Below are 15,067 nucleotides of genomic sequence, written 5' to 3'. Positions count from 1 at the left end.
CCTATTCTGAGATATGATTTACAACTAGAAGAACGCCAGTCTCTCATAAGGTTGACAAACAGAAAAGATGAAACACAGAGAGATTGGTAAAATTTTATCAGTGTGCATTTTTAGCATTTCATAGCTCCCAAAGCACGTGCAAACTTTCAAACACTCGAGTGTGTAAGTGTTAATGGCAGTAGGAAAATCATAAAATACCTGACAGACAAAAATTTGAGATCTGATGTTCACCAGGTTTGGAAAACTCAGTCCTAACAGCCTTTGGCCCAAGTGGAATTTCATTAATAAATTAATTGATAATTAATTATTTATTAATTAATAAATAATAATAATATTCACAGAAGTGTGAATAGGCAGTAAGGCATCTTACTGCACTATATCATAAAAACTAAGTGCATGTGAGCACCCTGCCCATTCTGTGCTGTAGTCAGTGCAGCTGAGGCTTCACACTAGCCAGTCATTCAGGCTCACTCCTTCAAATTCTGTGTCCTACATGGAGGTGGAATAACATATTGTAGCAATCAAGCGCTTGTAGTTACACTGAAATGGATTATTTTTTGCCTTGGGTTTCACTAGAATCATTGCTAGATTTACAATCTTGCTAAACTGCATATCTGTTTTATCATTTGGAATTAAAACAAAACCAGTGAGCCTTTTCTTAAAACATGGAAACATGCATAAAGTAAAGCAAATTGTAAATTGTAGACACAAGTTATTATTCAGAAGCACAAATAGAGATTTGGATGTTTCCTTAGTTACTACTGCATCTTGAATTTATCTACCCAAAACTCTATGGCAAGAGAGATTCTTGATGAAAAATCCAAAATCTCAGAACAGATGCTTGGCATTTAGCATATAAAGAAGAAAAATTATTTTTTGAAATTAAAAGAAGACAGCATGAAAAAAATGTGGGTTTGTTTTTGTTTTTTTTTTTAATGATATCTTTTCTCTGATATCTGTTTTTTTCTCTTGGTTTAGGTGAAATGGAACCTTCCCTGAAAAAAGGTTGGTCAGTTTCTTAACTATAGAGGGAAAATATTTTTTAGTCATTTTAAGAATTAGCTGGTGTACCCGTGATATAAATTCTGTCAATAGTTACATGGCAGTCTACTAACCTTATCAGTTGTGCTCTAACAAACTTATTAAATGCAAAACTCAAGTAATAATACTTACTGAGCTGTTTGCTGCTCTGTGAGAATTCTTTACTCTTCCACCATTACTGAGAAAATCTGAAATTTTTTCATTAAAAAATAGAATTAACAGAAATATTATTTATATCCTTGTCATGCTTGTAGGACTCCTGTTAATGCCAAGGAATTAGTTATATGTATGTCTGGATAGAATTAAAGTTCAGGAATAATAACATGGAAAGTATATTTAGTGAGAAATAATGATGAGGTACTGTCAAGCATTTTACTGTGAGCCAACACAGGACCCTAAAATAAGGACTGCTTCGTAATCTTCTGAAAAAATTACTTAGTTATCATTGAATTTTTAAAGCAGACAAGGGAAGGAAATAGGATTTATATTATAACCTTTATAGATATTGAAATTGTTATACTGAAACATAATACTTAAGTTCAACTTCTATTAAATCAAAGTGAAAATGTATTAGAAGGTTGGAGTTACTGGTGATAGAATGTAAAGCTTTTCAAAAATAGGGTGGTTTTTTCCTCCATATTGAGCAAAACTCGAGAATAGTAGGATGTGTAACCAGCCTTCTGTGAACTGAATTTGGTATCCATCAAATTCTCAAGAGGTAAATGCCCATATTGAAGAATCTATCACCCCAGTTGCTTCTGAGATTACAAACCAGTTTTCTCTGAAGTTAACTGGAACTGGATCAGGCTTCTAAGTAATGAAACATTTTGTCAGTCTCAATCTGGCATCCAAGGAATTAATAGGCTTGAAGATCAGCCTGATGGATGATTCCTCATGTTAGGAAAATTTACAGACAGTATACGAAAAAATTCCATCTCTTTACTTTGTCTGTAAGAACTGTAAAACCTTCAGAATCACCCTGTCTCTTTTCCAATAGAGACAGATGCATTTTTAATTTTACAGAGGGTGCACAGAATCTGAAGCTGTATCACATTGCTGGCAAGGATGAATGTGGGTGGAATGTGTCTTCTCACCATGGGCCAGTGTAGGGGCCAGGCTGAAAGTGTTGCTACTTCATGGCTAGGAAGGCACAATCCATAAAAACACTATGGACAGCAGCATGCTCAGAATTGCAATCCCTGCTTCTCTGGAAATCAGTGACACAGGCCTTACCCATTGCATTGGGACACAAAGTTGTAGAAATAGAATTCACAGAAGTCATATAGCTGAAGCAGCTGAAAGCTGCTTAAATTATAAGCAGTTGGAAGTGATGATATTGTTTGGATCTAAAAGTCCTCCATCCAAGGAGCCGATGTATCTAACTGCTGGCTTGGAATGTTTTCCTCACTATTCAAAGCTCACAGCCTGGCTCTGGAGATGAATCTTGAGAGGGTCTTCTATCTTTGGTATGAAGGAAATGGACAAAGAGCTGGTGATTTCTCCAGATCTGGTATCTTACAAGGTAACACAGCCACACAGAGGTGAAAATTTTGAGTGGGCTTTTTCACTTTTGGGATTCAGGATTCAGGTCAAGATTCTCCCTCTGTCCTTTAGAGGATAAACATTCTCTTCCTTGTCTCCCTGCAAAACACTGTCCCTTGACTGGAACTGCTGAAGATAGTACCCCTTTCTGAGTACTGCCATCAGCTTTCACATAGCAACATCCTCAAATAACTTACCATGTCCAGGTGACTGGAGGTCTCCATTTCATCCTGGCAGCCAGGATCTGGCCTTTCCTATACTTGATTTTGTCACTTTTTTACTGGGCTACAGAAATACAACATATGTGGCCTGAAGCCACCAGTCCCTTGGAAATGCCAGTGCAGAGTACTGCATGTGTCAGTGACAGGCATCTCTCAGCCCCTCAGGGCTTTTCCTGTCTCTCTACAGACTTCTTGTAAAACTGTATAAACATCAAAGAGCTTAATTGCCGGGGTCTAAGGCTAAAGAGAAGTTTTCTGAGAGCTCTGTGGTGCAGTCTAGTGAACAGCTTTTCTGCTTAGGCACAGTGAAATTCCCTCCTGGTGCTAAAGCTCAGGAGCACAGAAGGCAAAGCCCTGGGAGGTGAGCCAAGGGCTCAGGTGAGCTCCCGCAGGAAACACTCTCACAAACATCACAATCTGTTCCCCTGAGCATGAGGTGAAGATCTCTCTGAGTAGCTTTTCTTAACTTTTTTGTGCTGTCATTTACACTGTCCATAAATAAAACTTCCAGAAGAAAACTTTCTAAACCAAACAAGACACTACATTGGTGATTTTTACCATATTGCTGCTGTTAGGACTGGACCCAGAAGAGGACCATCTATACAACTAGATATGGAGATTTTGGGGTATCAAAATTTTAGTTTGATCCATGAAATTAGAACTAAATTTTTTGGTTATGGAGTGTTCTCTGCTTACCTGTAGAGGATCATTTCTTCTTCAAAATCCCTTCCACTCTGAGCAGCAATTTTATCTATAGCTTTATGAAGGATCTTTCTTTAGGAGACACCGGCATTTGAACATTTTAAACAAGAAAAAAACCACCCAGTGAGATTGTACAGTATACTACTGCTGTCTCCAGAAGATGAACAGATTGATATTTTTCACATTTATATGGAAAACCTCTCTCAAATTTCACTCTTGAAATGTGCACTATGGTTGCTGTGTCTGATATTTAAGTATTTGTATTGGATCTAACCCACAGTTATTGTGGCATTCATGAAGACAATGAGAATTTTTGAAAAATCTCCATGTCTATTTTTAGTGTATGGACAAGGCTTCACTCTTTTGCTTTGCTGGCTAGCAGCTTTCATGAATGCTAAAATGTTTGCACAAAACTTGCTTTATGATGGAATATAGTAACTGAAAAAACCAGGATTGCTGGTACCACAATACAATTGCATGTTGGAAAAAATTGAAGGGGAGTGACAAGGACGTTGTCTAGCCATGAAAAAAGAAAAGTCTAATCATAATTATAATCCCAAAGAAAGCAAAAGTCTCTTTCCTAGAGATGTAAATTAAAAGCAAAAGTAATAGAAGTACAGGTAATGACAATGGGCTTCCACAGGCAATGGGATTAATATCAGTTTCAGAATTCTTTAGAATATATGAAAATATCTCTCAAGCACCTTTTTCTATTGCAATTATTTTTGACAGTCCAAGTCTTATAATGAATATTTATCTTCAATAATTGGAAAAGAATGAGCATTTAATATTGTCTGGAAAAGCAGTATTCTTCAGTGGACATAGTAAAAGGTTGTTCTGGAAGGGACTTTGCAGTCTTTAACAATGCATATTCTCAACATAAAAAAACTATAAGGCATTTTCACAAAAGACATAGAGAAGTTTAATTCTTTTTTTCAGACTTAATTTGCTTTTGGTTTCATTTCTTTCTACAATTATGAAGGATAATCTTGTTCATTTTTTCAGGGTTAGTTTCACCTTTAGGCACACATTCAATTATTTGACAACTGTATGCTTGTATGTTTTTACTAAAAATGGTTGCTATAAAAAAGATAGTGGGGGGGTTTTGTTTGTTTGTTGTTTTTTTTTGTGGACACTACTGGACTCAGTTGTAAGTTTGGAAAAGAGCTGAGAAATCAGAAAATTAGAAATAAAGATCTGTAAATAATAAGGAAGTGCAGACACTTCAGCATTGACAACCATGCCTAAAAAGGTAATTATTAAACTGAAAGTAATTTTAATTTCAATAAATACTATTCACTTAAAAAGCAGAGTAAGAAATAAAGCACCATCATGACAGTTATCCATCTCTCTATTACCAAGAAGTTTTATTATTGGCATAAAATTATTCTTACCAACAATCAAAAGAAACATTTCCTTTTGGTAGAGATGGGTCTCAAATTTTCTGTAAGTTAGCCTGTCTTTGAGACAGAAAAATGGGGCTTTGAGTTTTTTCTTAGGAAAATGCAATTTAAAAAAGCATGGATTACGACAAAAAGCCAACACAGAATATGAATTTCTGTTAAAGTTCACAAGAAATTTTGTGAAAAACAAATGAACTTTTTGGCAAAGCACCTTATCCATCTGTCTTCAGTTCAAATGAGCATATCATTGCCAGAGTATTAGGCTGGTTATTAATATGCTGAAGACACATCATGGTCCTAAAAGACATGTCAGCTTCTGAGGGTGTGGTCAGTTACACTGACTCACCCTCGGCAGCTCTGGCCAAGGTGCAGCTGCCCCACACCTGACTCCACACACCCACTCCTATTAACTCCTTCTCCAACCCAAGGTTAGGCTTGTCAAAATTTTTTCAGCAGAATCTATTGGCTTGTTCAGACCTGAGTATTGATCTGTGCTCACAAACAAGGTGCTCTGAAAAGGAAAGGTTCTCAGAGCAGACAATTTCCTACATCACTTTTTGATGTGGTGATCAAAGGAACATATACTACATCTTTTCCTGGGAAAGGGAACAAGAAGGAACAACCTGCTTAGAGAGGGCAGGGGGTTTGCTAATTTGGATTTGAAAGTAGTTTTGATATGATAGCCTGTACAAGTCTAAAAAGAACTGTTTTCAGTATCCAGGCAAAGTAGGGAAAAGCATACTGACAAATATTTGTTAGTCCTACTATTTATAACGTGTGTCAGATTGTTTTTATCTATTTAAGCACCTAAGAATGTATGATCAGACAAAAAGTCCAGCTCACCCAGTGGATGGGAAAGAAGTCCTTATTGCTGCCCTAGAGTGACCAGTGTGAATACCTCCGGAAGTATATCAGAACTGTTAAAAATACAGCAATAATTTCCCAAAAGAATTCTCCATACTCCAAGCATTTTTCCCTGTGAAGAGATACAGTGTTTGCATGGCTGTAATCCATCTACGATTTCTTGTGAACCCAAGGCTACAGACAGATTGGAAATGAACTAGAGAAAGTAAATTCAGAATACCATAAATGAAACCTGAAAACTGCGTTACCAGTCTAGTTGTCATACATATGTCCTAAAAATAATTATGCAGTTTCATTCATCCCTAAAGTATATACCTATTTGTACTGATACTGTCTTCTGAATTCAGTTGCTTTTATGTTGCTGTACGGTGATGCTCCCTTCTCTGTATCCGAGTTGCTATTAAAGATCTCACTAAAAGGCTTTTGCTGTCTCCCCAGGCTGCACTTTACCGTAAAGCATTTTGCATATCTTTGTGTAAAGTACACCCTGTGTTAAAAGATAGAAATCATTGATTGGTTCAATTCTGAGATGTTAAACTGCTTTTCCAGATATGCTTTTTTTTTTCATTTTTCATTTTTGTGGCATCCATTTCTGTTATTAATGTTCTTTTAACAATTTCATCTGGTTTTACTTACATTGATCAATACAGTAATAGCATATCCACCATAAAATAGCATTTTATAACAGAAAGAAAATATTTTCCATATTACCCAGATGAAAAAAGATAATATACCACCAGGGAACAGAGATGTTCAATTATAGTTCTTTAGCCTTTTTCAGAATGGTGATTTGGTTTCAACTTGAGCTGAAACTTTTCAATCCAAACTTACCAACTATATTTTAAAAGAGAGAGAGAGAGAACTTTGGGCAACAAGGCTAGTAGGGACCCTGGACAGAAGTGGAGGAGGGGTTTGCAGCTGTTTAAGTTATCCTCTTACATCAGGGAAAACCTTAAGTGAAGCTATCCATGTAATCTTTGTGGAAATCTTAATTTGTGCCCCGGTGATGGAAGGAATGGGAAGGAATGACTATTTACAGACTAATACAGTAAGGTAGAATCTGCAGAGTTAGTGTTTTTGAAATCTTGGTAAGGTAACTGAGTCTGTGATTCCTTTTTACTGTATTTTTAACTCCTTTCACAAACAAACAAAGAAACAAAAACTCCAAGCAAACAACAATTAAATATATTTGTATGGGAAAATATTTCTTTGATGTTAGTCAAGATTAGAGATTTTAGATATAATTGTATATATAATTTTGCTCTAAGATGTCTACAAGCCTTTCCTACACTTTTTTCTATAGGAAATTACACTTAATTAAAGGCAGAATGATAAAATTTGCTATGAAAAATATCATTTAATACTGAGCCGGTAACATCTTTGCAGATTGGCATCCATAAGGAGAAGCATGTCAAGACAATTTCATGTTCCACTGAAGGAAAATAAAATCTGGTTTTCATCATGTGGCTCTATCTATGATATTTTTGACTAAAGAGGTTGTCTGTCTTTTGGGTTTTGATTTTGGTCAAAGTGCAAGTAGCATTCATTTTAGATTTTAGAACCAAGGTACAGGACTATTGGCTGGAAATGAAAAACACAGATGTAACATATTTTTATACATTAAGAATAAAACTTTATGTAAAAAATGTTTAGCATTGAAAACTTTTAATACCTTTCACTTTTAATTCTTTCAAAAGACCAGTCATTAAAATTCCACCATAAAAAAGTCTGCGTATGGTCTTCCTGAAGGATGCCAGTGCTGCTCACAGGACAATTAGTCAGATAATTGCAAGTACCTCCCTTTCCCTAAAAAGCTTTCTGATAAGATATTGCTTTTCTGTTTCAAATGGAAACATTAGTAGGGGAAAACAAGACTCAAAATAATCATAATAGAACAAATAAAGGGAAAGGAAAGGAAAGGAAAGGAAAGGAAAGGAAAGGAAAGGAAAGGAAAGGAAAGGAAAGGAAAGGAAAGGAAAGGAAAGGAAAGGAAAGGAAAGGAAAGGAAAGGAAAGGAAAGGAAAGGAAAGGAAAGGAAAGGAAAGGAAAGGAAAGGAAAGGAAAGGAAAGGAAAGGAAAGGAAAGGAAAGGAAAGGAAAGGAAAGGAAAGGAAAGGAAAGGAAAGGAAAGGAAAGGAAAGGAAAGGAAAGGAAATCCTCAGTTTAACAAAGCAAATGGAACTTGACATGGTACATAACCTTTCCTTTCCTTTCCTCTCCTTTGAAATATGAAAGAAAAAAAAAGAATAGAAAGAAGAAACCTTTATTCTCACTCTAACTTGTAATTTCCAAAGAGGTGGATAAACAATTCTGAAATAATATTTAACAGGCACTGTGGCCTGTTTCCTCATGTAGTGGATGAGCACAAAAACTGTTCAGTATTTTCATTGATAAGAACAATTTGTGCCCTGTTGCATTTTCAGGAAAGATCTCACGACACAAGACTTCAGGAAAAGTTATGTACCCCAGCCTGAAGTTGCTACGAATCCCCAGAACAGAGTGAGATCTAAGAAAACACTGGGGATAAGACTGTGCTACTGGCGAGCTGGTAGGGAAGTCACCTGAATAAGTCATACGTGTCACTCAGACTTTCCAACACTGAATTCACTTTCCAACACTGAATTTTCCAACACTGGTATTTAAGGCCTTCTGTTACATTGTCTTTGGTTCCCAGATATGGGCACAATACACCAATTTAATTGCCCAATTAAATATTTCCTGCTTTCTATTTTTTTGTTCCTGTTCTTTTTTTCCCTGTTACAAGGTGGTTTTGGTTTTGCTGTGGGTTTTTTTGCCTGTAGAGTATACAGCTACGTGATGTATTAGTAGTTAGATAGAAGTTGCTCTAATGCACAGCTTCCCTTCTTCTCCTCCTAGCCCCGCAAGGATAACTGTTACCCTCACCAGCTGGTACTATCTAGATTAAAAATAGACATCAGCTGCACAATTGAAAATTTCTCCTGAGGATACTAACAGCAAGAGAGTTGACTACAATTCTTCACACAGACAGCATCTAAAAGCACATTAGAAATGACATCTCTCTCATCTTCTAAGGCTCTTTACACCACTCATTCTTGCCTTGCCATCAATATCTATTTCTACCAACTCTTCAGGATAATCAGCTTCCTTCTACCAAGTAGTCTTGATAAACTAGCAAGGATATAGCCCCATTAAATTGCTGACAATAGCTGTAAGGGTTTTAACTGCTCAAAAGCAAATTATTAACCACTGGCTCTGAATTAGACTAATTTTCCTTTTCATGCTTAGATATTTGTAAGAGAAAGAATGTTAAAGCGCTGATGGCGTATATTGCTGTGTTACCTGTAACAGATTATAAAAAAGATGACTAACTGGTAAAATTTGTTAGGAAAAAAATCGATTCCCATTTCATACAAAAGTCCATCTGCTTAATTATACCTTTAAAACACTAGATATATTAAAACTACATTCTATCTTCACTGCAGTATTTAAGTGGAAACAGGATGGCTTTAAGCATGGAGGGTAATGTCGAACGTCAGGTCCAGAGATAAATGCCCAGTTCTCTTGCTCATTTTCTGGGTTACCTTAGGTAAAGCATATTTGTGTTCCAAATAAGAACCCCTTTTTTTTTCTACTTTGTATCTGATATCATTGACATTTTTAATATAGTTTTTGGGATTTTATTTAAACGTATATTTCATCTGTAAGATGGAAACTCAGTGGAGGGTAAGGTGTAGCAGGTGTTTTAACAGTGCCAGAATGCTACTCACCATTTTATCCTCTAATGAAGCAAGATGCAAGGCTGTGCTTTCCCAGTAAGAGAAGAAATGCATCCCTCAAAGTTTGAACTCCTGTGTTACGGAGATGGGGTATTTATATCGTGTTATAAAACCATGTGGTACCTAAAGTAATTCATGTAGGCTGAGGCTGATCAAAGCTATTATAGCACAATAAAATTAAAATAGCTGAGAATAATGCTATCCATTTTACTATATTATAAAAAACGACATAGCAAAAAATCAAAATCAGAAACACAAAGGCAGACAAAGAAGGGAACCAGGAGAATCTCCTCATGCCCTAGCATGAAGGGCTGTACTCTTCATTCACACTGATGTAAACCTGCGCAGTGCTGACCCACTAGTTCACACAGATTCAAGGGACTGTAATTATTTTCTCCCATCTTGATCTTCCTGGAGCTGGAGTGCTGTGCTGTTGTTAGATACTGTCAAGTGCTGTTAATGAAAATTAGCTGGGTGAGAGGTGGGGAAGCTGCCGCCCAGACTGTGCTGTTCAGCAGGGATTTCCAGTAAAGCTGCCTGCAATACTGATCTTCAGCTGACTGTGAAGGTCTGCTTTGGGTCAACAGGACACAGATATATCAGCCTGACAGCAATAGAGTTGAGTGTGTCTCCTTTCAGCATCTTGAAATGGTCAGTGAGAAGATTCTTAGCTTTCCTTTTTGGAGTTATTTAAAATAATCACCCTGCATGTTCTGTATATCTGCACAAGACCTGAGGTCTAGAGAAATTAGCATCAAGCAGTATCCATATTTAAGGAAATACTTACCTATTTGAAACCCAAGCAACACAAGGAGAACGATAATTTTTCTTGTCTGCCTAATATTTTAAGGAAATAAACAATGAAGTACAGTTTTTAAAATAAATACTCCCTTACAATAATTTTATAAACCGTGCTGTCATCTCATAAAGAATCGAAATGGTTGCTGTGGTGACAAAGATCATCCTTGCTGCTGCTTGATTCTGTCATTTTTCTAAACATGAATTCATAATATTTAGGATTTATTAACAATGTGCCACATTGATAGAGATAAATTACATGCCTTAAACTGGCCATGTAAGTCTTCTATGATATTACAACCACTTTTTCAACCCAGCAATAAGATATGATGTGATTACTAGAAAATTAAAGCTATTTGTCATAAAAGATGAAGCAGAGAGTATCAGAACTCTCAGAAAACAACAACAAATCTCCAATAATCTAATGTGTTTCCTGATTTTAAATACTTTGAAGTTTGCAAATAGCTACTATTTTCTGATTTGTAAATTGTTCCAGATTAGCTTATACTGAGACTAGATTTATTTATACTGGGAAAATATGGGTTGTAATTGAACAGAATTGATGTGTTCTAGGCTGCAATTTTTATGATGGTTCAGACTGTAATGGGGAGTTTGTGAAGAGACCCTAATGATGGGACACTTTTGCAGTATATAAAAGCATATATGCACACACTTGTGTATTATGAAGATGTATTTCACTTCTAGGAATTTGTGTATGTTTCTTTGTAATGTGTGGTATCCTAACTGTAACAGAAACTCAGATGAGTTTCTCAGCGTGGCTCTCTAAAAAGTATATTTCTGTGCACCTTACTGTAATATTTGTGTGAAGCAAACTACAGTTCTGGTACAGTGTGAGCCTGGTTTAGATAACCAGCTCTAGAGTCATTTGTGGTCAAACTAGCACTAAATTCCCTAAATAGTAATTTTAAAGCCTTTTTTTTTTTTTTTGAAAGAACAAAGGTTTATTCTTATTTTATACTTATTTTTTCAAGAAAAATAGGCCTATTTTCTGTTGTGAGACACGAAATAGATGATAGAAACACAGCACAGCTGAAGCATATTAAAATAAGCAAGGAATATGTATCTGTGTAAATGACTCTGCCTGAAGAATATGAGTTATTCATATTCATCTCTGTATGTAGGGTGACCTCTTGAATTCAGTGAGAAATGTCTCCACTGTATGTTGCAATGCAGAGGAAGTGACTCAGCTTTCTTTAAGTTCCCTGAGTCAGTGTTTGGAGGCAGGCTGGAACACTGGCATGGAGAACTACTCAGATGTGCCCAGAATTAGGGAGCAATCCTCCATCTGTTCCTGTCTTGCAGCATTCCTACCACTACCTAAACTTTGCTACCTAAACTAGACCATGCATCCATTTAAGGAAAACAAGTGGGTAAAGTTTGAAAATCCAGCAACAGAATTCTCTCAGTTGATAGAAATAAAATATCCTCACATATTTGAAAGAAAAGTAATCCAGGCTCAGCTGAAATACAGTAAATCAGTACAGTATATTTCTTCTATTCTCAGCCTTTGAGGTTTATAGAACAATAAATGAACTGCACACCCAGGCTGAACAGAACAAGATGAAAACTGAATAAAAACCCTTTTTAGCTTAATGACATAATATAATTATCTTAGTTATGTCTCCATACATTAGTGGCTAACAGTGATACGTAATTTAGCCTTTGTTGCTCTTTATCTCAGAACAAATATTCTCTCTATCTGAACACAACATAGGGTGATGTCATGGAATAGTTATGTTTTTTGCAAACCACACATAAAAATTATTTCAAATATGAAATACTGTCCAATAAAATGTTCTGCATTATTTTCAAGGACTTATGCAAATATTTGGGGAGAGAAAATTCCTTCTCCTACTGGATTTCTTTGGCAATGTGTATCCTGTTAAAACCTGAGAAAATAACTAAGGTTGTAAGTGAAATATTTCAGTTGTCTTCAAAGGCATTAGAGTGGCTTCTTAGAGTTGAAATGTAATATGCATAACTTTTTCTCAGTTGGATTAATTTTGGGGTCAGTGTTCTTGTTATTTAGACCCTGCAGACTACAGGTAACACTGAAATACAAGGAGACAGCTCCTACAGAGTCTAGTGAGATTTGCATTTGCTTTTGTCAAAAACAAATTTGATCCAGTATTTTAGACCAGTTTCCTACTGCAGGAAATATGTGCACAATACAATAAACCAGGCACTCTTTAAAGTCTTAATGACTTTATTGCACAGTCAATATTGCATTTGTAATAAATGCCCTTTAAATTTCTACAGCTGTGTGCAAAGAGAGCTATGCAAGCTTTAATTCTGGTTTGCTTTTTCAAAAAATTCAACATTTTGCATTTTCAATATTATCCTGGCTTTGACACAATAAGGACAGTAGAAAAAAGAGTTATATGGAGGTATATAGCAGTAATTTAATATCAATATTACAGCTGAAAAATTTTGTTTAAAAGGAATGGCATAACAAGGGCAGATAAATACTGTACCACTTCCTCCTCTAAGAAGGCAGTTCTCAGTTTTTGGTATACAGCATGGTCAAAATGAGTCATTCTCCAAGGCAGTGATTTCTAACCTGGGAACTTCTATCTCTGTAGTTTGTATAGAGCATTGAGCATACTTTTTTTTGTGTGTTGGAGATACCAATTCAGTATGTGAGCTTCAAAAATTTTAGAAAATGTAGTAAAAAAACCCATTTTTTCCTTCCAAAGGTAATTTGGAAAATATAAAATACTAGTCTTGGAAAACAACTCAAGATACATGCAAAAAAAATGTTTAGTAAAAGTACGTTTTTCTGATTCATGACCAACACACGCTGCTGTATAGCTATTACAGATTAACAAAACCTATTCTTGCCTTTAAAAGTAGCTGTGTGGCTCAATTAAAAACAGAATAATTATTAAGGACACTTAATGTTGTGATTTTTATCCATATATATCTGTGTATACATATAAAATTGAGCTATATTGTAGATAACACTGATATGCAGGTGATAAAGCCATGGCACTGCCATGATATTTTAAGCACTTTTTTTTTTTTTTTATTATGAGAATGCATCTGATAGTTTTATATGTGAAAATTATTTTAATATTGATAAATCTGCATTGCAATTTTTTTCAGAAATTCAGAAACAGAAGACGGAGAGACCTGAAAAACGAACACCAGCGAAGGGTAACTCTTTTTTTGTCTGTTTGCCTACATATATTTGTGTAATATACAGTGTCTGTGTTAACTACATATATCACCGCTGTTGTATCATAGAAGCATTCAAAGATCAGTTGGCACAGACTGCAAATGATCAAAAATTCATGTATACCTCAGCATTAACACAACAAATGTAATTTTATGCTTGTGTGGCTAGACTGAAAATGCACATTCATAATAAGATTCTCCTGCTCAAACTTTTCAGGAAATCTTTTTTCTAGCAAAGTTACAAGAAAGTTGAGTGTTGATGAACTTCCTCTGGTGCAAGAGGCATGAAGTGTGTTGGGCAAGGAAGAAAGCAAATTTATAGGCCAGTGGGTGTCATCCAAGTTAGGAAGTCATAGCTAAGAGTGAGCCAGGTGTGTATCAGAGATAAGAAAAACTTCCATTTTAAGAGCCTACTCTTTTTCAGGCTGTTTAATCTCCTATAACTGGCATTTTTGAAAAATCCACAGAGGAACTGGTTTGGACTGGTTTTCAGAGGTCATAAAAACGAAGGTGTTTCCTGTGATATTGGCAGGTTTTTTGCCTAACAGAGCTCCTCCATAAAGGCTAGGCCACGTAAAACTTGATGAGCATTCCTCTGATGCACCGGCGCTTGGCTTGATAATGGCAGGAGGAAGCAAGAAGGAAGCTTATTAAAATAGTATGTATACACATACACCCTCCCTCATGCAATTGTATTAATTTATATATATATTCTTAGTGTCTTTTTATAGCATTTTATATCTTTATAAAATGTTTTTATATTATTTTACACCTCCAGTTCTGTGCTAATCAGGGTCATCTGGACTGCCTAGAACTGTTTCCTGACTACTTAATAAATCATGTTGCATCAAAATGAATTTTTTAGGCTACCAATGGGCAAGCCAGGCAATAATGAGCTCAGATCCATTAGCAAGGATCCCACCTAAGGTCTTTTCAAGTAAAGTAATCTAAAAACACAAATGATGTTGCAATCTTGACCAAAATAGCCTCTCTTGTACCATTTCATCTATACAAAAGTGCATTTCTTTATACAGAAGAATATTAACATTGCAAAAATTATTACAAAGAAATTATAAGATGCCAGAAAAAAAAAAAAAAGGAATGTGTTCAGGTGTCATTTGTTAAGTCACATTATTCAGGTGCCTGCTAAAGCAGACTCCAGCTATACAATCAATTACTGAAGCATAAACCAAATTTTTTTTCTATATTTTGCTTTCATGTTTAGTCCCAACAATGCAACTTGTACATAGGAGGAACAATTACAAGAAAACATTCCTCTGGCCTCAGTCTACAGTGTGATAAAGGCATGAATCTTTAGGGAATTTTACTGTTACCTCCTAAAGTACCTTCAGTAAATAGGTACAAATACAGTCTTTTATTTTTAATAGGAAAAATCCAAAAGTAAAATGAATGTCTCTAATAGCAGCAAACAATGGAAAAAACATTTCTGTCCTCTGCCCAAACATACGGGAACATTAGAGTTTTAAAATTAATTTAATTATATTTTTTCGAATAGTCAAATCCTCTGAGTACAAGTCCCA

At 35.6% G+C, this 15,067-nt stretch overlaps 1 protein-coding gene across 1 annotated transcript in view; it reads left to right on the top strand.

Annotated features, from left to right (window-relative positions):
• TRDN (triadin) overlaps window positions 1–15,067 on the top strand; it is a 155,163-nt gene that overhangs the window by 44,365 nt on the left and 95,731 nt on the right. The window contains exons 5-6 of the mRNA XM_048295999.1: window positions 979–1,005; window positions 13,455–13,505. Coding sequence (XP_048151956.1) covers window positions 979–1,005; window positions 13,455–13,505 — 78 coding nt within the window. The remainder of the gene's footprint in view (window positions 1–978; window positions 1,006–13,454; window positions 13,506–15,067) is intronic.

Source organism: Corvus hawaiiensis, chromosome 3, assembly GCF_020740725.1.
Source record: "Corvus hawaiiensis isolate bCorHaw1 chromosome 3, bCorHaw1.pri.cur, whole genome shotgun sequence".
Classification (NCBI taxonomy): domain Eukaryota; kingdom Metazoa; phylum Chordata; class Aves; order Passeriformes; family Corvidae; genus Corvus; species Corvus hawaiiensis.
This window is presented reverse-complemented; position numbering and strand designations above follow the sequence as displayed.